The sequence below is a fragment of the Rhincodon typus genome, chromosome 22 (genome assembly GCF_021869965.1).
Source record: "Rhincodon typus isolate 14 chromosome 22, sRhiTyp1.1, whole genome shotgun sequence".
NCBI classification, from domain to species: Eukaryota; Metazoa; Chordata; class Chondrichthyes; order Orectolobiformes; family Rhincodontidae; genus Rhincodon; species Rhincodon typus.
The window spans coordinates 14,838,385-14,862,758 of record NC_063353.1 but is presented as its reverse complement, the minus strand read 5'-3'; the positions used below and the strand labels follow the sequence as shown (position 1 = coordinate 14,862,758).

Sequence of the window (24,374 nt, the reverse complement as noted above, 5' to 3'; positions counted from 1 at the left end):
ATCCTCTAAAAGGGGAAAAAAAAAATTCCATCTCTTCCTGAAAAGGCAACCTGAATTTTAAAACATTGCACCTTGGTTCAGAACTGACCCATAAGAGGAAACATGCTTCTCATATGAAGATTATTCAGTATTCTAAGATAACAAAGCGTAGAGCTGGATGAACACAGCAGGCCAGGCAGCATCAGGGGAGCCGGAAAGCTGACGTTTCAGGTCTGGACCCTTCTTCAGAAATGGGGGAGGGGAAGGGGGCTCTGAAATAAAGAGAGAGACGGGGAGAGAAGGTGGACAGAGGAGCAGATAGGTCAACAGTAGACAGAGGCGGGGCTGAAGCCAGTACAGATGAGTGTAGGTAGGGAGTTGGGATGGGGGGTTGGTCAGTGAGGTGGGAGCAGCAGATAGGTGGGAGAAAAAACAGACAGGTCAAGGAGGCGGGGATGAGATGGGCTCGTGTTGGGATGAGGTCAGGGGTGGGGAGATTTTGAAGCTCGTGAAGTCCACATTGAGGCCATTGGGCTGCAGGGTTCCCAGGCAGAATAGGAGGTGCTGTTCCTCCAGCCTTCGGTGGCATTGTTGTGGCACTGGAGGAGGCCAGGATGGACATGTCTTCCAAGGAGTGGGAGGGGGGAGTTGAAGTGGTTCGCAAGAGGTGTTGTCGTTTGTCACGAACCGAGCATAGGTGCTCCACAAAGCGGTCTCCAAGCCTCCGCTTGGTTTCCCTGATGTAGTGGAGGCCGCACTGGAAACAGCAGATACAATATACCACATTAGTGGATCACAGTAAAGATAAAATCTAGATGAAGCTAGCCATATACTGAAACACAGCAAATCTTCACTTAAAAGTTGTGCTTGCCTTCCTGAAAATTGCAATTTTCAATGAATAGACTTTTAAGTGAATCATAGGTTCTCATAGAAATCAAAATTGAAACCGGAGATTGTTTTCTCTGAGCAAGAGATGTCAGAAGGAACCTATGCACAAGCTAAAATACTGTACCATACACGTGCAGTATTGTGCAACCCCATCTGAAAGAACTTGCTAAATGAATAACCAACTATGAAAGAATCTTTGTACAGTTTGGCATTTCAGGATCTCGCAACAGAAAACAGAAAACATTAAGTTGAACTGGTGTCATTCAGAATTAAAATAACCTTTAAAATAAAATGTATTTTAACGTAGAAATACAAGTGCTGTAAATACAGAATAAAACATCAGATGTAATGTTAAATGAATACATCAGCTAGTGGCAGAAGCTGGCCAGTGCAGACAGATACACCTAAGGCCTAAGTGCAAGTGCAGTAGAAAAGTGGACTTTAAAATACAAGAACAGAGGAGGAATCAGAGTTGATAGGGATTAGGAAATAGGAACTGAGGGCAGGGGTAGTTAGTACAGTAGTGGAAGCATGGGAAGACAAGTCTGAACAAAAGGAAGGAGGTCTGTAGCAAACAATGTTAAACTGAAACTCTCAAATGTTAAACAAATACATTGGCAAGAACACAGAAGTGAAATAATTTAACCAAGTCAACTTTAAATAGAGATTTTTGCACAAACACATGACACAGAAACTAGGATTCAGGATTATTAGAAAAATATACACTTGCTAATAGCTAAAAGTGTTATATTCAGTTGTGGATTTACAGACTCCTACCAGAGACATCACGTTGAGGATCAAGGTTTGTGATTTATAAATATTCTGCCTTTTCTTTCAGGACCAGAGTGTAAATGACAAACCACTAAGCAAGTTTATTGATGAAGCAGTCTATTATGGCTGCAAAGATAAATAAGTTCCCAGAAATAACAACCCTTTTATGGAAGAATGGGGCCACCTTAACTACAGGGACCAGGTTAATGGGAAAGCATGCAATGCAAAAGTATGCAACAGTAAATCTACATAAAAATGCCCCACTTAAGGTTGTTTCACATCAAGATCACAAACGTAATGGGCCTGTAATGTGAGAATTGAGAAATTTGTTTTAACATACTTTCCTGTGAAAACCAATCAGCACCTGCCCCACTACACGACTTCCAACTTGTGGCCTGTCTCTCCAAACTCCAACATTTGGCCTTTCCCCACGCCCAACATTCCATTTGTGGCCCCTCCCCATTGGTGACCTCCTATTGTGACCTCTTTCCTCTCCTTGTCTCAACTGCCAATTTCCTTTCCTGATTCAAAGGTTGAGCTCTAATATCAAACAGAGACTTCCAATAGTTCAGAAGTACTGGGGCTATTAAGATTCATTTTGAAAAAAATAATTTTCAAATGTGATCATGCCTATTCACCTAAAGACTTCACTATCAGCAAGGGTTCACCACTTGGAAGTGGCAAGAAACCACAATTCAGAGCATTGTGGAGGGTCTAAAACAATGAAGAGGATCAATCAGCAAGAGGTTTAGGAAGCAGGGTCACCGGTAAGGAGGAAGTAAATTACATATTTCTTTCATTTTTTAAAATTCATTCACAGAATGAGGGCATCATTGGCTAGGTCAGCATTTATTGCCCAGAGGGATCTGGGTGTCTTAATTCATGAGTCACAAAAGTTTAGTATGCAGGTAATTCTTCCATTATATAGGACATTGGTGAAACCACATCTAAGTGCTGTATACAGCACTGGTCTCCCCATTTAAGGATGCAAGAGGTACTGAATAATGGAATGGACCAATACTGAGAATTGTCTGGTTGCCTTATAAGAAACAGTTGGACAAGTTAGTCTTCTATAGATAAACTTCTATAGACTAGACTTTAGAAGAATAAGAGATGACATGATTGAAACATACAAGATCCTGAGGGGACCTCATACGGCTGATGTGGAAAGAATGTTTTGTCTTATGTAAGACTTTAGAACTGGATTCATTGTTTGCAATTTGTTTACATTGAAGACAGATGAGAATACTTTTCTTCGAGGGTTTAATGTCTTTGGAACACTTCTTCCAAAAGGTGGAGGACCCACAGAAAGGTGGCGATGGGCCATTAAAAGGCAAGTTCACTAACCTGCATGGTGAGATGCTTGAACTTTTTTTTGTGTGCTGTATGCAGTTACTTTGTGCTTGATTCCAGCATTACTGCCACCACTTCCTTGTCCTGGTGTCTTATGACTTCGTCTGGAAGGCGTTCCATGAAGAAATTGCATGTCAGCTCCACCCAACAGTGTCAAAGAACCTTAGAAACTTTGTGCTTAGCCCTGTTCTACTATAATTCATTCTTTCCATTCACTTTTGTTTTCCCCAGAAACAGTTCTAACGCAAACTTCAACACACTCCACCCCTTTACCCTCAATGCGTGTTGTCCTGCTGTGCACAACTACATGCGACTCCAAATCCAAGTTAAAACATAGTTCTACATGCATGCTAGAAGTGAAAGCAGCATGTTAAAGAGAAGCAAGCAACACCTCAACCTATTAAAAACTCTCATGCCCCCACCATTTATGACGGAATAAACAATTTAAGTGCACAAGGAGGCTCCAGAACTATGGCAGAGACCTGCACATCAGTGCAGGACAAGACTAAACCATTTGTATCATCTTCAGTAGGAAATGCTGACTTGATTACGGATCTCCGCCTTCTCAAGGATTCCAGGATTACAGATATCAATCTTCAGACAATTTGATTCACTCCATATGATATGAAGAAACAGCTGAAGGTATCGGATACAAAGTCAAACGGTCCCAACTACAGGCCAATGCCAAAAGCACGTCCTTCTGAATGAATCATACCCATAGCCAAGCTGTTCCAAGACCACTGCAACTCAAACAATTTTCCACATTGTTGGGTAGAAGCCAAATGTCCTATTTACAAAAAACAAGACAAATCCAATCTAGACATCTACTCGTCTCAATTATCAGCATAATGACGGAAGTTGTCTTTGATAGTGGGGTCAAGCACTTCGAATTAGAATTGTACAGGACTGAAACAGATCCTGCAGTCCAACTCATCCATGCCAACCAGATATTCTAAATTAATCTAGTCCCATTTGGCAGCATTTGACCCATATCCCTCTAAACTCTTCCTATTCATACATCCATCCTGATGCCTTTAGATGTTGTAATTGTACCAGCCTCCACCGTTTCCTCTGGCAGCTCATTCCATACACACATCATACTCAGCATGAAAAAGTTGCCCTTTAGGTCCCTTTTAGATCTTTCCCCTCTCACCTTAAATCTATGCCCTCTAGTTTTGGACATCCCTACTCTGGGACAAAGACCATGGCTATTCACCCTATCCATGCTCATGATTTTATAAACCTGTAAAAGTCACCCCTCAGTCTCCAATGCTCCAGAGAAAATAGGCCCAGCCTATTCAATCTGTCCCTTTAGCTCAAATCCTCCAATTTTGGCAACATCTTTACTGCACCCTTTCAAGTTTAACAGCACCTTTCCTATAGCAAGGAAACCAGAATTGATCACTGAACTGGCTTAACCAAAGTCGCGTACAGCTGCAACATGACATCCAAACTCCTACACTCAATGTACTGACTAATAAAGGCAGGTGTACCAAATGCCTTCTTCACTATCTTGCACCTGTGACTCCACCTTCAAGGAACTATGAACCTGCACCCAAGGTGTTTGTTCAGCAACACTCCCCAGGGCCTTTCCATTAACTGTATAAGTCCTGCCCTGATTGGCCTTATGAAAATGCAACACCTCATTACCTAAATTGAACTCCATCTGTCACTCCTCGGCCCATTAGATCAAGGTCACATTGTATTCTGAGATAACCCTCTTCACTGTGACTACTGCAGCAATTTTGGTGTCATCTGTAAATCTACAAACCATTCCTCCTATAATTCACACCCATTTATATAAATGACAAAAAGCAGTGGACCCAGCACCAATTCTTGTGGCACACCGCTGGTCACAGACCTCCAGCCTGAAAAACAACCCTCCACCACCACCACCACCACCACCCATTTCCTGCCTTCAAGCCAATTTTATATCCAAATAGCTCGGCTCTCCTTGGATTCATATTATCTAACCTTGCTAATCAGTCTATCATATGGAACCTTGACAAATGCCTTGCTGAAGTCCATATCATCTACCACTCTGCCTTCAATCTTCTTTGGCAATTCTTCAAAAAGCTCAATCAAAAAAGATATGATTCGAAAGATATGATTTCCGACACACAAAGCCATATTGACTGTCCCTAATCCATCCTTGCCTTTCCAAATATATGTAAATCCTGTCCCTCAGAATCCCCTCCAATAACATACCCACTACCGATGCCAGGCTCACAGGTCTACAGTTCCCTGGATTCTTCTTACCACCTTTCTTAAATAATGGCACCATATTAGCTACCCTCCAGTCTTCTAGCACCTCACCCTTGGCTATCCATGATACAAATATCTTAGTAAAGGGGCCAGCGATCTCTTCCCTAGCTTCCCACAAAGTCCTGGGATATACCTGATCTGGTCCTGGGGATTGATCCACCTCACTGTGTTTTAAGATGTCCAGCACAACCACCTCTATAATACGGACATTTTTCAACCTATTACTATTTATTTCTCCAAGTTCTCTGGCTTGCAAATTCTTCTCCACAGCAAATTCTGGCACAAAATACGTATTTAATATCTCACTCATTTCCTACAGTTCCACACAGACAGCCTTGTAGGTCTTTACAGGGCCCTATTGTCTCCCTATTTACTCTTTTGCCCTTAATGTAGTTGTGGAAACTTTTGGATTCTCCTTAACCCTTTTTGTCAAAGCTATCGCGTCCCTTTTTGCCTTCCAACTTCGAGTCTATGCTTAATGCCCTCATAATCAGAGGGATTCACTCGATCCTAGCTCTCCACACCTACCATGTGCTTTTTCCTTTTTCTTCACCAGAGCCTCAATTTCTCTCGTCATCCAGCATTCCTCACACCTGCCAGCTTTGCCCTTCAAACTAACAGGACCATACTGCCTCTGGACTCAATCTCACTTTTGAAGGCCACCCACCTTCCAACCATTCCTTTACCCGAGAATAGCCTGTCAACTTTTGAAAGTTCTTGCCGATACCGTCAAAGTTAGCCTTACACCAATTTAGAACTTGAACTTTAGAAGAGGGCTATCATTTTCCATAGGAATTTTAAAACCAATAGCAAAACTATGAGCACTGGCACATAAGTGCTCCCCCCCACTAACACCTCAGTCACCTGCCCTGCCTATTTCCCAAGAGGTCAATTTTTGCTCCTTCTCAAGTAGTGTACAAAACTCAAGTTGTGGATTACCTAGTATTTTATACAATGCTAGCACTGCATCCTTGGTTTTGTATTCAATACCTCATCCACTGAAGGGAAGCTACCCAGTTGCTTTTGTAGGAATTGTGCGTAGTGAGTTTGCTTCACTGAGATGCCGTCTCAGAAGTGTAGTGAGTCAGCATCACTGTGAAAAGGTCAGGGAGAGAAAGAGAAGAGTCTCTGCTTCTGAAACAGCATGAAAGAGAATGGGGACAGCAGCTTCATAAACAGCAAGAGAAAGCAATGTCAGCATTTTCTCAAACAACGCAAGAATGCTGGTCAACAGCTTCATTAATAGAAGTGTGGATCTGTGTACGAAGGGCAGTGACAATGAGAGGTTTAAAAAAAAACCCAGAGATCCCCTTCAACTTCTTTCCTTCTATAAGAGCAAAAGGGTGATGTCACAGGAAAAGAGATACCAAGAGATTGGTATTTATTCGATGTCCTTCGATTGGCCAGTTGGTTTAAATCAGGAGACATTATTACAGTTGAACAGGATAGTTAAAGCAATTCATATCTAAAATATTTAACTATCCAAATTAAATTGATTTATGCCATACAGATGGCTCCTCGAGAAACTTTGATTCAGAGTCCATAAGCTGTAGACACTGATACATCAGAAGGGGCAAGAGATACCATTTAAGGAGGCAGTGACACCCCTTAGATTAATCACATCAAATTTGATTGGTGTCCAGGGCTAGGAGGGCATTACTGTGAGTGAAGCAGTTATGGCGATCTGGAATTTAGCTTAGGTGGAGCCTCTGCAAGCACCCTTATCCAATAGGTTTAAGGCTCCCAGTCCTGGTGTGGATGAGGGCACAGGTTGCAGGGAGCAAACTAACCACAGCATCATAGTCCTGAGTGCCTTTCAAGTTGGAGGGGAGAAGAGAAATGTAGTAATAATAGCAGATAGCATAGTTACAGGAATAGATATGGCTCTCTGCAGCAAAGACAGGGTCATGAAGGCTGTGCTGCATACTTGGTGCGAAGATTCAGGACATCTTTTGAGCTGGCAATGATCTTTGCATATGAGGGGCAAAATCCAATTCTCTTGGTCCATATACGTACCAATGACGTGGTAGGGAAAATTTGTTAAGAGTTCCTTGAGAATATACCAAGCAGAGTTGGTAAAGGGGCAATGGTAGATGTGCATTTGAATTTCTAGAAGACATTCGATAAAGTTGCACAAGATAAGAGCTCACAATATTGTGGATAATATATTAGCATAAATTGAGGAGTGGCTTATACACAAGACAGAGTTGGGACTAATGTGGTTTTGCTCAGGCTGGAAAGGTGCAAATAGTGGAGAGATCAGTTCTAGGGCCTCATTTATTTACTATCTATATTAATGATTTGGAGGAGGGGGCAGAAAATAATGTATCTAAATTTGCTGATACAACAAAAAAAAAAGGAGGGCATGTTGTAATTAGGACAAACAGAATCTGAAGGGATTACAGATTGAGTGGGTGCAAAGAAGTGCAGCACAGTGGGATTTGATGTATTCACGTGCATGAAACACAAGGTGCCGCAAATAATTAAAAGACAAATAGAACTGACCCTCTGAACCAGCATTCTCAACAAATGGTGTGACTACAAAATGAAAGGGTAAAAAGGTCCTCCTTAGGATGGCAGCTGCTGACTAGTGGAGCTCTGCAAGGGTCAGTGTTGGGACCACAACTTTTCACTTTATACATTAAAGATCTAGCTGAAGGAACTGAGGGCATTCTGGCTAAGTTTGCAGATGATACAAAGATAGGTGGAGGGACAGTAGTACTGAGTAGGTGGGGAGGCTGCAGAAGGATTTAGATCGATTAGAAGATTAGACGAAGAAGTGGCAGATGGAATACAACATGGGAGAGTATGAGGTTATGCACTTTGGTAGTAAGAACAGAGACAGAGACTATTTTCTAACCGGGCAGTAAACTTAAATCTGAAGAAGTGTAAAGGGACTTGGGAGTTCTAGTCCAGGATTCTCTGAAGGTTAACTTGCAGGTTGAGTCAGTAGTCAGCAGGGCAAATGCAATGTTGGCATTTATTTTGAGAGGACTAAAATACAAAAACAGAAACGTACTTCTGAGGCTTTATCAGGCTCTGGTCAGACCTCATTTAGAAGTGAGCAATTGTACGCCCCATATCTCAGGAAGAATGTAATGGCCCTGGAGCGGATCCAGAGGAGGTTCACAAGAATGACCCCAAGAATGAAAGGCTTAACATATGAGGAACGTTTGAAGACTCCAAGTCTATACTCGGAGTTGAGAAGAATGAGGGGGTATCTAATTGAAATTTACAGAATACTGAAAGTGCTGGATAGAATGGCCAGTGGGAAGATGTTTCTATTAGCAGGAGGGACTAGGATCTGAGGATACAGCCCTAGGGTAAAGGGAAGAACCTTTACAACAGAGGAGACATTTCTTCAGCCAGAAAGTGTGAATCTATGGAATTCATTGCCACAGAAGGCCGTGGAGGTCGGATCATTCAGTATATTTAAGACAACGATAGGTAGGCTTTTGATTGTTAAGGGAATCAAAAGATTACAGGATGAAGGTGGGAGTATGAGGTTGAGAAATTATCAGCCATGATTGAATGGCGGAGCAGACTTGATGGGCCAAATGACCCAATTTCTGCTCCTACGTCTTAAGGTGAAACCAATCATTTTCTGGTGTGCACTTGGCAAAAGAAATTGAACTGTTGAAGATTTTCATTCAAAACAGAATTGCTGTCCTCTTGTCAATGTCAATTATGCTGCTTACACAAATTGAAACCAATAGTTCCCCAACTTGATTGAACTGGGATAGTCCAGGATTTCCAGAGTGGAAAAACAACTACAACATTAGCAGTTTGAGCATACTGCCAGTCATATCCAGCTCCTACAGATATCAGCATAAAAAAAAATGACCAGGGGATGGGGGCGGTAAAGAAGACATTCACATCCTTTCTGACCAGTGTGGCCACGATCAACTTATTCATCTATGATATTAAACACCACTCCAATTGTTTTTAATGGCAAGGTAAGGTATGAACCTTTCTTCCCTGGCTACAAACGTGAAAGTAAAAATCAAACTCCGTCTTCTGAGAGTTTTCACTTGGTCTATTGCTTCCACATGGTGCTACCTCAGCAGCATGGCTTGTGAAAGGTTGCAAACTTTTGCAGGGAAGAATGCAGATTGCCTTGTAGGATGACCTCAAAACCGCCATAGGCCTGGAAAACCCCAGCTTCCATCAGTGTCGTCTTGACAGCAGAAATATGGGTTGGTTGGCTGTCAGGCAACAGCAAAGGTACTGATGGATGGGCAAGTAGGAAAATGCCACCATCCTGAGTAAAGGACCAATGGTTTATACTTCACTGTACATGTGCCAAACTCCAACATGGTAACACCTCAGCAACCTTCATGGTCTATTGGAAGTCATATTGTTGGGACTGCTGCATCACTCCACAAGCCTCTCTGAGCACTATGATGATAGCAAGCTCAATTTGCATGATCTAAGTCTGAACTTCCACTTCAGAAGCTAGACATTAGATAGGTTATGTCCGTACAGCAGTAGAAGCCAAGATGACAGCAGTTAGCTGTTAGTTGTTGCATCATTGGGTCCGTAAGTATGTGAATGAGTTGACTGTCGATTTCATGAAGACAATGGGTTCCATACTCAGCACAAAGCCCTGTACAAAGGCCCCAGTGATGGATTTCATGCTCTTTTGACATTGGCAGACAAGCCAGAAAGCCTAGAGTCAATGAATCCAGAATTTCAGAACTTACATCTATCAGCTTTCTTCTGTAAACTATTCAAAGCTCTTACATTAGACTTGCACATTAATTCTGCTGTATAATATCATCCTCAGCCATACTAGGGCCTGTAGTGAGCCTCTTGCTCAGCTGCAAGCTCATTGTGCCAGATGTCTTACCATGCACAAGTCTGATTTTATTGTCAATATCTGAGCTGGTGGCTATGAATGATATTTCTTTATCACAATTTCCTGCTCTTCTACCACTGCTTGGCTAGGTGGCCATTCTTTAGTAACTGAAAGAACCACACAAGGGCAGGACTGTGGGAAGGAAAGAACATACTTACACCATCTGCAGCTTGTAAAGCCCAAGAGATTGTGGGCTGATGACTTGTAGAATGGGAGAAGCAGAAGCAGTAATGTGAATAAATGGACACGGTTGCTGCCACAACAGCATGTACAGTATCCTGCACTGTAGAGAAGATATACAACTTTGCCAGTCCTTATGAGTTGATTTATGATGCATCTGGTTATGCACCACATTGTAATTAAACTAAAACAGACAGACAATGTTCTTTTTAAATTAAAAGTAATAAAAAGATTCCATATTGAGCATTTGAAACCCTCATGAATTAGTTCTCAAATTCATTCAGAAGGTAATAACTACTTTGAAAGGAATTACTAAAGGATATGAAATGAAAATAGATGGGATTAGACTAAATGGTTAACCTGGACAAAGAAAACAGTGCAGTCTTGAGAAAGGAAATTGTTATTCCTGTATCATGATATTCAAGATTGTACCAATCTGAAGTTCTTCAGAATGATGAATTATTTCTAAATTTGACACTACAACGATTCAGCACTACAGCAATAAAGTATATGAGTAACTGTCAACATTTAAAGTGAAGGCACATGAAGGTGTTATGAGACAGAAAAATCAAGTCATTTTCCAAATTAATTGGGTGTATTTTTGGTTCCAAAGTGGTAATACGAATACTTCACAATTTTCAGATTATCACAAAAACCAAACTGCTGACCAGCTGTCAGAAGTACGCTCAGAAGATCATGAATGGGCTCAGGGAGGTTGACAGAGATAATTACCCTCTTGCTAAAGGAAGGCAGGATGTAGTGCAGCTTCAGGATAAAGGGTTGATTCTTTCGTAATTAAGGAGAAATTCTTTATTCACAGGGATGCTCCTTTGGGATTGTTTACCAGGATGGTTGTGGATGCTTCTATGAATATATTCAAAGACTGCAAAGTAATAGGTATTTAGTCCTTCATAGAATCAGAGATGCATGGAACAAAAGCAGATTTGAGGCAGAAAAACAGCTCCAATTGTATTAAATGGTGATGGCGGCTTAAGGGCCCAAATAGTCAATTCTTATAGTCTTTCTGCTTCTCCCAGTTTACTTAGGTAACCTCAGTGCTGATTGATCACCCTTATTGATTTCCTCTGGTTTGTCAATTATTCCTCTTCCAATCCTTCTACATTCAGGTTCCTTGCCACCCATCTTTCTGTCCAGTCTTGGGCCTCCCTCATCACCCTGGCAGTCCAATCTCTATCACCAGCCTCATCACATGTTCTCTCTCTGCAAAAGATAAATCATATCATTTCAATCTCATCTCAGCTATTTCCTTCAATAATATGCACTGACCCCCAATGCATTTTTAAAAAAAATAAATCCCAAATTTCATTAGTATCCAATCATCATCTCTTTATGTACCTCAGGTCATCTAACAAAGCTAGTCTCACAATGGTCTTGCAGATAGTAAAGTTTTGCTGAAACTGAAAGTATCAAACAATTCTTCAGTGCATTTCTTCCATTTTCAGCAAAGCTCACTGCTGTTTCAATTTCAATTCCCAAACTTCCACCATCTGCTGCCATTGAACCCAGCTACTCAGAAGATTAAATATGAGGGTAAGCTAGCCAGTAATATAAAGTGAAGACTGTAAGAGTTTCTTTACGTATATAAAGGGCAAAAGAGAGGCAAAAGTGGACATTGGACCACTGGAAAATGACGGTGGAGGGGAACAAGGAAATGGCTGAGGAACTGAATAATTACTTCGCATCAGTCTTCATGATGGATGACACGAGTAATATCCCAAAAATTCGAGAGAGTCAGGGGGCAGAGCTGAGTATGGTGGCCATCACCAAGGAAAAGGTTCTAGTAAAACTGATTGGCCTGAAGGTGGACAAATCATCTGGATCAGATGGACTACACCCCAGAGTTCTAAAGGAGATAGCTGAAGAGATAGTGGAAGCGTTAGTGGTGATCTTTCAGGAATCACTAGAGTCAGGGAGGGTCCCAGAGGACTGGAAGATCACTAACGTGACACCCCTTTTTAAAAAGGGAGTAAGGCAAAAGATGGAAAATTACAAGTCGATTAACCTAACCTCAGTCGTGAATAAGATTTTGGAGTCCATTGTAAAGGATGAGATTGCTGAATATTTGGAAGTGTATAGTGAAATAGGGTAAAGTCTGTGTGGTTTCATCAAGGGGAGGTCATGCCTGACAAATCTGCTAGAATTCTTTGAGGAAGTAACGAGCAGGGTAGTCCAAGGATAGCAAAGACCAATGGATGTTATCTACCTGGACTTCAAAAAGGCCTTTGATAAGGTGCCACACAGGAGGCTGAGTAAGATAAGGGCCCATAGTGTTAGAGGCAAGGTGCTAGCATGGATAGAAGATGAGCAGTCTGGCAGAAAGCAGAGAGTAGGGATAAAGGAGTTTTTCTCAGGATGGCAGCCGTGACAAGAGGTGTTCCGCAAGGGTCAGTGCTGGGACCACAACTTTTCACTTTGTATATTAATGATCTAGATGAAGGAACTGTGGGAATTCTGGCTAAGTTTGCAGATGATACAAAGATAGGTGGAAGGACAGGTAGTATTGAGGAGGTGGCGAGGCTTTAGAAGGACTGTAGAAGGTTAGGAGAGTGGGCAAAGAAGTGGCAGATGGAGTACAACGTGGGCAAGTGTGAGGTCATGCACTTTGGTAAGAAGAATAAAATCATGGACTATTTTCTCAATGCATTTATTTTGAGAGGGCTTGAATATAAAAGCAGGGATGTACTACTGAGGCTTTATAAGGCTCTGGTCAGGCCACATTTGGAGTATTGAGCGCCGTTTTGGGCCCCATATCTCAGGAAGGATGTACTGGCCCTGGATCAGGTTCAGAGGAGGTTCACGAGAATGGTCCCAGGAATGGAAAGCTTAACATACGAGGAACATTTGAGGACTCTGGGACTATACTAAACACCAATGCGAAGAGTGAGGGGGGATCTAATTGAAACTTTCAGAATACTGAATGGCCTGGACAAAGTGGACGTTGGGAAGATGCTTCCATTGGAGGACCCGAGGGTCCTAGAGGGCTTTAGAGTAAAAGGAAGGCCTTTTAGAACAGAGATAAGGAGAAACTTCTTCAGCCAGAGAGTGGTGAATCTATGGAATTCACTGCCACAGAAGATCGTAGAGACCAGGTCATTGAGTACATTTAAGACTGAGATAGATAGGTTCTTGATTATCCAGGGGATCAAGGGTTATGGGGAGAAAGCAGGAGAATGGGGTTGAGGAACTTATCAGCTATGATTGAATGGCGGAGCAGACTCGGTGGGCCGAATGGCCTAATTTCTGCTCCTGGTGTCTTATGGTCTTACTCACGTTATCTAGATCTTTACCCAAAATCTCTACACCTTCATACCAATCATTTACTCTAGCTCAAACAGACAGTTCATAACCTAGGTCTTTCATCCATTGAAATATCCAGTTTTTCACTTTTTTTTCCTCCTGTTCTCGAGATACTTGGTCATCTTCACATTTATCCACCATGTAGCTCAATGTTGGATGCAAATATTAGGAAACGGCACTTCCTGATTCACTTGCTCAATTCAAACATGCATGACAATTAACAGCATCAATGCCCATCTTTGGCACAACCCAAATTTTGATGTCTAAACTCTATTCCCTAACACTGTACCTTGCTCTTGCATGGAACTCCTTTCATATATCCTGTAATAGCTGTACCAACCTATTAGGGACTCCATGAATTCAAGTAATCTCAAGGTTCCCTCTTTAGTCATTAACTTTTCCTAGATCAATGAATTTAGTCTTGTGTTGCATTGGCCTTCCCAACATTCGATCTTCATTTGGCATTAGTTAGACTTCTTCTAAGCATGAATCCAAAATAAATTTGTTGGATCTACTCACGTTCCTAATTTTTATATCCCCAACTGGCAATGTGTCACAAATGGTTGCAGGAGTGCAATCTGAAGCTCAATTCACCAGCGAACACCTCAACTTAACATACCGAGCAGACATTCAGCAACAGGCGTGGCACGGTGACTCAGTGGTTAGCACTGCTGCCTCGCAGTGCCAGGGACCCAGGTTCAATTTCAGCCTTGGGCGACCATCTGTGTGGAGTTTGCACATTCTCCCAGTGTCTGTGCGTGTTTCCTCCACGTGCTCCTGTTTCCTCCCACAGTCCAAAGATGTGCGGGTTAGGTGGATTGGCCATGCTAAACTTCCCATAGTGTGTAGGTCAGGTGGATTAACCATGGGAAATGGGACTTTGGGATGGTTGGTGTTGGATGCTCTTTGGAGGGTTGGTGTGGACTTGTTGGGCCAGGTGGCCTGTTTCCACTCTGTCAGGGTTCTATGACTATTTGCTTATACCACCTTTGCCATCTGCTCAGTCTTCAGCACATGGTGTGACATTAGCATGAGTGGTCTGATCCTGCCACTCAACTGCAGAGTCAGGATCTAAGCTGACAGCGTGAGTGAGAATTATAATTAAAATCTGTCTCTATCATTGTCTTCTTGCAGTTTATCATTGCAAAGCCAGGTTGTTGGTCCTTAGTATATGAAGAGAGGTTGTGGATTTGGTTGGGTGGAGAGCAAAAGTATGAGCTGCATGTTTATATCATTTATAGTTCATACATTAAGATAGGTGGAATTAGAAAAGCTGCACTAGGTACAAGATTGGCTGCATCTGCACACCTCTGGTTTGGACCAGGGTGTAATTTTATATGCTGTCACCTCCTACGAGAGAAAACATGGTTTAGAAGTCTGTCAATTTGCTGTGAGATGTATTGAGACATTGTAATCGCTATTCAGCTGGCAGTGTGCACACAAGTAGATGATGCAGGTGTGAAAGTTGTAGGATCATGTGAATTGACAGGAATGGGAGGCAGTGGCAAAAATCAATGGATTAGTGATCTGGTGACCGAGGCTTATGCTCTGGGGATAGGGTTCAAATCCCATCATGGTAGCTGGTGGATTTTAAATGTACTTCAAATTGCATATCTGGAATTAAAAAGTTACTATCAATAAAGATGGCCATAAGCTGTTGATGATTGTCTGAAAAACATATCTAGTTCACTAATATCCTTTAGAGAAGAAAATCTGCCATTCTTACCCCATCTGGCTTGTACGTGACTCCAGACCTGAAACATTGTGGTTCAACCTTTTCTTTCCTAGGCCACTCACTTCAAGGCAATTCGGGATTGGCTGCAATTGCTGACCTTGCCAGTCAATCATACGTTCCATAATGAATAATAAAAAAAAACCCAATTGATCAAACGTGTTGGTGGATGAGTGATGGGGATCGAGGGGCTTCTGCTGAATTGAGGTGAGGTTATTGACATCATTGTACTAAGGTCCTTGAGGCTTGGTTTCCAGCATTGACCTCCATAGTTATGCATTTCCACTGACTCTTAGGCATGTGTCTGGAAGGTCTGCTTACTCCCTGCAGAAATCTCTCTCTCCTACAAAACATCTTTCCTACTTTCCATTTTTCATACCAAGGCTTCCAGTGCAGTGTTCAAAAAGGAGCAGTTGCAACAATTCACATTTTCCAGAAGAGGTGCAAGTACTTGGCCACAAGCAGTGCTAGCCATTTAGGATATTCATCCCCAACGGATGTGTTTAGAAATTTCACAATGGAATTGGTGCTAGCTGGGTTCTAAAATAATTGAAATAGCAAGCAGCAAAGCTCCTTTAATGATAATCAAAATGCATAGGTTCACTTTGTGAATCCTACGTCTCTATTTTGTTTCAACTTCAATTTAGTCCCCAGCATTTTTTTCTTTGAGTCTGATTACTCACAGCACACTAAAAAAAGTTCCTTACTAGGCACAAGAAAGTTTTAATGCCAAATTCAGAATATTCTTTGTAGCATTGTAGAGAGTAAGCAAGATTTTTTTAAAAATCAACTCAATTCTGGTAGCTTAATTTTTGGAGTGAATTGGGTACATACATGACTGTGTTGATGCCAGAAAGTTGCTGAATGAGTTGCAATCCACATCCAACTATCAGTGCTCTACGAGTTGGGGGGTAGGTTATCATCTTCCACAACACGGTACCACCTATTACAAAGGAGAATTCACATCATTGACATAAACACACACACACGACACAAACCATTGGGCTTCCATCATATTTCCAGCACAAGAGTTTTTAATAGTCGCAAATTCAAAAGAAAAGACAACAAACCAATACAGTTTCCTGACAGTTTCTTGCATGATTTAATTTACAATGAACTCTAATATACAGACAACTGACAATGTTTTTGGGCAATTTCCAACAACAGAATATGACATGGTGTCACAAAAATATCCCTTCATGTTCCCCACTACCACTTCAGCACAGCAACTGCTCAGCTTTAATAAAATTCAAATGTAAGTTAGATAAATTTAGAGAAAGGTGGCACGAAATTCAGTATATCCTCATAAGAGGAAATTACAAAGTAGCATTGCAGTAACATTGCCCCACGAACCTATGGTAAAGCACCTATTAGCTATAGATTTGTATTCTACAGGCACTTAAAAAGCCTGCAAGGTAAGTAGAAACTAATTTAAATACATCAACTGACAATGTCACAACTGAAACATTTAATAGAGAACCAAACTGAGAAAGTACAGAATATTTCAGCTACAAGTGAAAGTTAGAGAGATCAAGCTGTAGTTTTATTCAAGTACTCAAGTAGCTTAATTTTTGGAGTGAATTGGATACATATATGACTGCTTTGATACTTGAATACTTCAATTACTATCCATATGTTTCAGCACTGAAAATACTACCAGGCATTGCTAATCAGTAACAGATTCAAGAACAAGAGATCACCACCAACAGAAAATTCTCAGCAAGAGATTTAAATACAGATATCAAATCTAAGTTTTTTCCTTGGTCTTCAGGATCCCTAAATGCCATGTGTATACACACACACACACACACACACACACACACGAGGGTGAAAGAGTGAAGAGTGAATGCACAAGGAGACAGAAAAATACAACAGTAACTTTAATGTTAAGCCTGTTGAACACTCACAATGCAATTGCTCAAGCACTTTGTAAATAATTAATCACAACTCCGATCTGCCCTAAATTCTACTCATAACTAGAGGACAAATTCCTAAGCTACGTTGAGACACAAGATTAGGGGTGGAGAGTTAAGGCAGCAATATCTGCTGCAGAGCTCCAACTGTAATTTTTCCCCCAGAACGAACATGGCCTAAATGATTGAGGTTTGAGGGTCATCTCCTGATCCAGGGAAGCCATTGAAAAAGGTAGACTTTTACTTGTATAAAAGCCCTGCAGCTAAAACAGCCAACCCAATATTCACATGTCTCCCTTTCCCAACCACCTCATGGGCCACCCACATTCCCAATCACAGCTCTTTCAGCTTTCCACCCAACCCCACACACTAAGTTTGGAAATGGTATCAAGATGGAATATGTATGGGAAGCACTGAATGGGAGAAACTTTATATGAACCATTTTGTTTTACAGGTTATAACTGGTCCACAAATGACCCAAATCCTCACTGGCAGCAAAGAAAGAAACATATGGCAAGCTGTAAAGATATGTAAAGCATTATACAGAAAGCAAGACAAAGATAGAAGTGCATGGGGATGGAGGGAAAATTTTAAATCCAAAGTATAGTTACATAAATTTTTAAACACTTTAATTACGAGTGAATGAATGAGACTCGACATTTATAAAGTAAAGATTTCAAGAACAGAGGGGTCAGGAGTAATTAATATTTAAAAACGGAGTCAGATTTTCTTTGGTATCGTTTGCAATAATAGCTGATTTAAGTTTTCTGAAGGGTCTCAACCCGAAACATCAACTTTCCTGCTCCTCTGATGCTGCCTGGCCTGCTGTGTCTCTGACTCCAGCATCTGCTATCAGTTCTTGCTGTCACTGATTTAGTTTTTTAATAGTTTAAGTTTTTTTAATAGCAAATACCTCAACTGCACCGCACAATGTTTGGAAGAGCAGGATATCTTTGACAGCAATTTCTGAACTTATAAAAAGAATTCGAGAACTGATGATACAGGATAGGAGCTCATTGTGCACTTTAGCAACTTGACGAACTTTGCAATTAATCTCACTCCGCTGCTTTCTTCCATTGTCTTGCAAATTGTCCCTCCATATTTAAATGGACATGGAGATGTGAGAAATTGCATCAGTTTTATCAAGTAGAAGTGGAAACCTCACTATTGCTATTACCACAAGTCCAAGCCATTGTCTGCTGAACACAGAATCTTTGCCCCTTTCCTGAAATCTGTCCATTTGTGTATTCTCTCTTCTCCTTTTGCTTTCAAATTGAGCTACAAGACTTTGTGGCCAATTTGGCACTTTGTTTATAAGACTTCGTCCTATTCAGTTTTTCTTAGTTGCAATTGTTTTCAGAGTAAGAAAACTTCGTTTTTTTTTAACAACACAATCTAAACGATAGTAAATCCACTTATAATTTTGCCAATTAAGTTTAGTCACTGACAAATTATTCATCTTTAGAACTTCTGCAACACTGGGAAGGAAAGGGTATTGATCACTTCAATATCAGCTGAAGCCAGGATCTTATGGACTCTGATAGAAAAGCAAATTCATGACAATAAGGCTAGAATCTCAATATGTTTAATGTGACAAGGTACCGTCTTTAAAACTATCATGAAAAATTATTTGACTTGCAAGTGCTGAATTTATAAATCCCTCCAGTCTAGTTTTAATTTTTCTGACACATTGTCTGCTAACATGAATATATTTCATCTTCTTGGTTACATTAGGCCTCTTGTAACAGATTTATCATGGCATCAAATCAAATGTTTAAACAGATCACAGAAATCAATTAAAAAGTTTAAAGCTAAAAATGTTTTTGCCATTGTAGCACTTCTGGAAAATATTTAATCATGTTTTATCGTAACTTTGCTCCTGAAATGATCAATTGTACAAGAAAAACTGCCATTGACATTATATAGCAAAGCTCTGCTTCAGGGATTTTATCATCTGATGTCGTCAGCAGGTTGGGCCTTCATCCATCGGACTTTACAAGAATGAGAGGTGGTCATACTGAACCATGCAAGATCCTGAGGGAACTTGACAGGGTGGATTCTGAGAGGATAGTTCTGATTTTGAGACAGAAAGAGCGATCAGAACGAGAAGACAGATTTTATAATAAAAGAGTCCTCACTTTCAAAGATAGAGGTGAGGAGGGTTTATTTTTCCTCCTAGAGGTGCAGGAGTCTGTGGAATCATCATCCCTAGAAAACAGTACAGTCATGGTCACAGAACTTACTCAAGATTGTCCTTGATGAATCTTGGATAAACAAGGAACCAGATCCGTCATGGTTTCATTGAATGGCAGAACAGGTCTGAAGTGCCGAATGGCCTACTTTTGCTCCTAACTCTAATGTTTTCATGTCCACAGATGCTGCCTGCCCTGTTCAGTTCGTCCAGCATTTTTCGTTTGTATTTCAGATTTCCAGCTTACACAGTTTTGCTTTTCATTGGTTGTCTTCAGTTACTATCTGGGAAGTGTGCCAAAAGATTCACAATATAATGGAAGGCATTATGACAGGTGTGGTTCAGGTGTTTACTTTTTTGTATTTCTCAGTTGCAATGAAAACGAGAAACTTCCAAATGAACACTTATCAGTCAAAAGTTAATTAAGGCTCAAACTATCAAAATACAGTGTAGGTTGATTTGGTTGTTTTGTAGTTACCCCAAATATCTGAAAACTTAAATTGTTCTGACTTTTCAATCATTCAGCAACTTTCCAAAGCAATATTGCCACAATGAGAATTTCAAGTGGCAAATGGACTGGAGTCAAATGACATGGGAATCAGATTAAATTTTGATCTCTCCCCACCCCACCTTTCTTCATTACAATGTATATTCATATTCTATTAGACTATAGTAAGCAGCCATTTGCGACATTCCACAAAAACAAGATTAATTTGTCAACAACTTGTCAAAATAAAATTATTTTGAAACTGTTCTTCTCATACATTTAATTCAGTGAAAATCTTAGTGCACAGAATGGATTTAAAAAGTGGGATCAAGCAAACAATTAACAAAATACTAAAACATTAGACAGATCTTGAAGTTGTACAACAGTAGGTGTCAAACGTTTCCCATTTCCCAGCTAAACATGAAGCACAGAAACTGACTGGCTCCAAAACCAAAACAAGGCTTGTCAGACCTGAAATATTTTGAGGCAATTTTGGCTTAGGTAAAACTAAATATTGGTCAAACAATCTTTGTTCCATGGTGGAGGAGAAAAAAATTAGATTTACTGCACTATACACAGTACTGTCCATTTTTAGCTCAGATTTAACGCAGGCTAAATATCTTGCTTTGTTGGTTATCTGGTTCCAGTGCCATAAAACAGTCAAATTTCTAAAAAATTAACTGTTCTATAAGGGAGAAACTAAATTCCAATATACTGTAAACTGCACGTTAAATGGTAATCAGAATAATATATTGTAAATGAAACATGATGTGCCCTGTATAAGGCAGTTTGTAGGTTTTTGATGTAAGCTAGTGGACACCTGATTTGTTTCAAAGTATTCATGATACTTTGGGAGAGAGGCCAGCCGTATTAAATATTCTCTCCTATTAATCTCATGCAATTCTGGACCCGAGATAGGGTCAGAGTAATCATTTCAAGAGGTCATCCACGTTGGGAGATCATTCCAAAAGACAGTGAATAGAGGAAGTGTTTCCTGTTACACACACACAGTCTCTAGATATCATCAGTTCTAGAACCAGAAACTGGGAAAGATGAAGTGTACATAGTAATGTTCTAGTGACAATGAATTCCAGAAAATATCTAAAACCTAACAGCTACATTAAAAAAATGTACACCTGGATCAAAGTCAATAGAATAATTATGGAATTAGTCTTTGGTACTTGATACATTTTCTTGGCTTCACAAAATATTTACTGTAAGAGCATCACTTATCTAAACCCATCTTATGCTAACATTGATTTGAGCTGACAGTCTCCAGCTATACAGTTTGAAAGACTAGAAGTCAACGACTTTTGAGAAACCTTCATGGCTCATCACCATGACAACTACATCAGAATTAAATGCATCCGAGAGTTGAATGTGTAACTGTTTGCTATTAATAACTGGTGCTACAGTACTGCACTATTTAAATAGAGCATGTTCCAAACTGCAACCAAAAAAAAACTTTGCACTGTCATTGATCAGTTATAGTGTATTACTATCACTGTAAAGTAAACGAGCTGGATAAATTGGTTACTGTAACATGGCTCAGAACTCAAAGTAGTTAACACGATGCAGTAAAGATCCCACTAATCTGTAGTTATTGGAATTTTAAAGAAATACACAACTTTCTATACAAATTGAGATTTTGTTAAACCGAATGCACCCACAGGCTCCACTGTACCTTGGCAATGAATGTTTTCAAGTTTTGGCAATTTGGTGAGCTAGCAATATGATATTCACAGCAAGATAATATTAAGAGACTACATTTTTCATTTGGACTGTTATAACCAGAATATCAGGATTTTTTGCAACTTCAAAACCAAAGAACTGAAATATTGTTGACTGTGTGATACATTGTTGCATTCTGAAACGGGAGAATTTGAGACTGAACAGCACCAAGAGTCTTCCAAATTAACGATTCTACCTGTCAACAGGCTTCTTATCAGTTGAGCTTCAGAGAGTTAAAAATTTGAAAGTGCCAAAGATAGCACAGGAGGAGAAACATCAAGAACGTGCAGACAGAAAAGATGCATATGTGTAGGGCACGCATGCGTGTAAACCAAGAAAGATTCAAAGAATTCTAAAACAAGGAAGACCATGGTCCAGCTATCAACCATCCAAATGGAGAACAAATGACAACTATATGTCACCATTATAAAAATCAAAAGGTCCAAGAGAAAACAATTTTCTACATTGTAGTCTGGTTGTCTGATCCTCAGAATTCTAGTTACTCTGTCCATATTGTTTTTCACTCATCGTATCTGTCTTTTTTCATGCGATTGAGCATGTATACATTTGAGGGTTTTAAAGGGGTACAGTTTAAGTTGCATAGATTAGAAATCCTTTTTATTGCTTTCCGTAAAGTTGTGCATGTTATAATAAAACAAAAAAGTTTTTTTACTGTTACCAAGTAAACAGGTAGAATTACTTTTGTGCTGAGTAGTTCATTCTGTGACAGCTTGTGGAACAATGGGGCAAAATTATCAGCACATTCTTTCCAGTTACGTTGTGACTGTAGTTAGAAAATAGCCTTTAGCACTAAGCCATCACAGTACAAACAAGTCATCTCTGGCTAAAAATATTATGTGTCCTCTGCATCATAAATGTACCCACAACCAAATGGGATTGGGAGATTATGTTCTGTTGCAACTGTGCTCAAAGTGAGCACGTGGAAAGATATGGCAATTCACACTGTGCAAAGCGTTTTCAACTTGTTTTCTCATAAACACATTTGATTTATTAGTACAGGCAGCCAGGTTTGTAGGGTCTATTCAAAGAAAAGCTTTCCTCAACCCATCTTTAAATGGGTTCTCACAGAGAAAGTCCTGGCTCACCCTGGTAGGTCTGGAAGGTACTTGGAGATTGAGGGTTGCTTGTTGTTAAACACCAATTATCAGAATAAAATATGTTGAATTACAATCCGTTTTATGTTTCAGGTGCATCAATCTGCCATCTCAGTTCGGAGAATCAAGTACATGCCTACTGTGCTCAACCAGTACCCAGGATTTCATCTGCTGGTACAACTCAGGATATACCACATTGCTAGTGAATGGATGATGTTGATAATGTGCTTGATTGAAGTAATTAAGCCTTGCATTTTTAAATTCACAGTGAATTCCCCAGTTGGAATATCTAAAGTGTGATTTTATTGGACACACTGAGAAACTGAGAAACATGTGACATTAACAAATCTCTATTTGTTGCTCCAAAAATAATTGAGCAAGCCCTTTATCTACCAGTCCCATCCCTCCACTCACTGCATTTGTGTTTTACTCCTCCTCATCTATTGCCTACCTACATTTCATATCTTTTGTGCTTTATTACGTTTAGAATTTCACCTACTCCAGCCCTTATTAGCTCTATATTAATAGCCCAGTCCTGTTTCACCAGCAGCTTTTAAACTTCAATGGTGACTCCTACAAATAGTGATACTCCAAATGACTCTGGTCCTCACTGCAGAGACGACATCATTACAGAAACCATTTTATTTTAAAAGCCTGTAAATGAAAATATGTCATAAAAATCCATTACAAAAACAACACAAGAAGGTGTTTTAAGATACTTTTATGGTCATTAATTATGAAAGCAAGTTTTCTATTTTTCATAAAGATTTCTGATTCTCTAACTCTTCTTTGGTTAGCACATTAACCACTAAAATAACAAGCAAATACTTTTCCTGGTTAGGTCAGCTATACTATCTTGGCCTTCATTCTCCCTAATGACAACAGGATCCCTCTTCTCAACTTTCATGTCATGCGTCTACAACTTCCAAACTGTAAGTGAACAAAACATCAAATAGAGTATCTCACATATCCTTAGATTAGTGTTTGAAGTTTCGTTAGAAAGAACCAACAGCCTTCTCTAATATTCATTGATCAGATCCGTAGTGTGGATTCCCCTTTATTTGCTTATTTATCATTTATGTTCATTTCAAACAATGTTGACACCATTTGTTGACACTCATTGCCTCAGTTTCTGAAAGCATTACCCCTTAAATAAAGATGCAAAACCACTGTAATAATTATGGAACATCATGAGAAAGGAATAAAAAGATAATGGAGGAAAAGCCCATTGATAAAAATTAGAAAATGCTGTAAATACTCAGTAGCTTTACAGCCATGAAGTATTGGCAGTGTATTCATTGGAATATTGGAGCAGTCCAGGGACAAATGTCAGAGAGAGCAAGGTGGGGAACTGAAAATGACAAGCAACGAGAAGTCTGCAGTCATGCTTGACTAGAGATCTTCTACAGGATGGCTACCCAGTTTGCATTTGAACCTCATTGCAAAGGTGACAAAATAGTGAGCAACAATTACAATAAACTGAAAGTGCAAACAAATCACTATTCCACTTGAAAGGAGTCTCTGAGCATCAGATAGTCAAAAGGGAGAAGAAGGTTAAAAGAATCTCCCCTGCTTACATGGAAACTTGCTGTA

The 24,374-nt window shown here is 40.1% G+C and overlaps 1 protein-coding gene across 1 annotated transcript in view; it reads right to left on the bottom strand.

Moving 5' to 3' along the window:
- LOC109938859 (proton myo-inositol cotransporter) overlaps positions 1-24,374 on the bottom strand; it is a 128,293-nt gene that overhangs the window by 49,717 nt on the left and 54,202 nt on the right. The window contains exon 4 of the mRNA XM_048610572.1: positions 16,179-16,287. Coding sequence (XP_048466529.1) covers positions 16,179-16,287 — 109 coding nt within the window. The remainder of the gene's footprint in view (positions 1-16,178; positions 16,288-24,374) is intronic.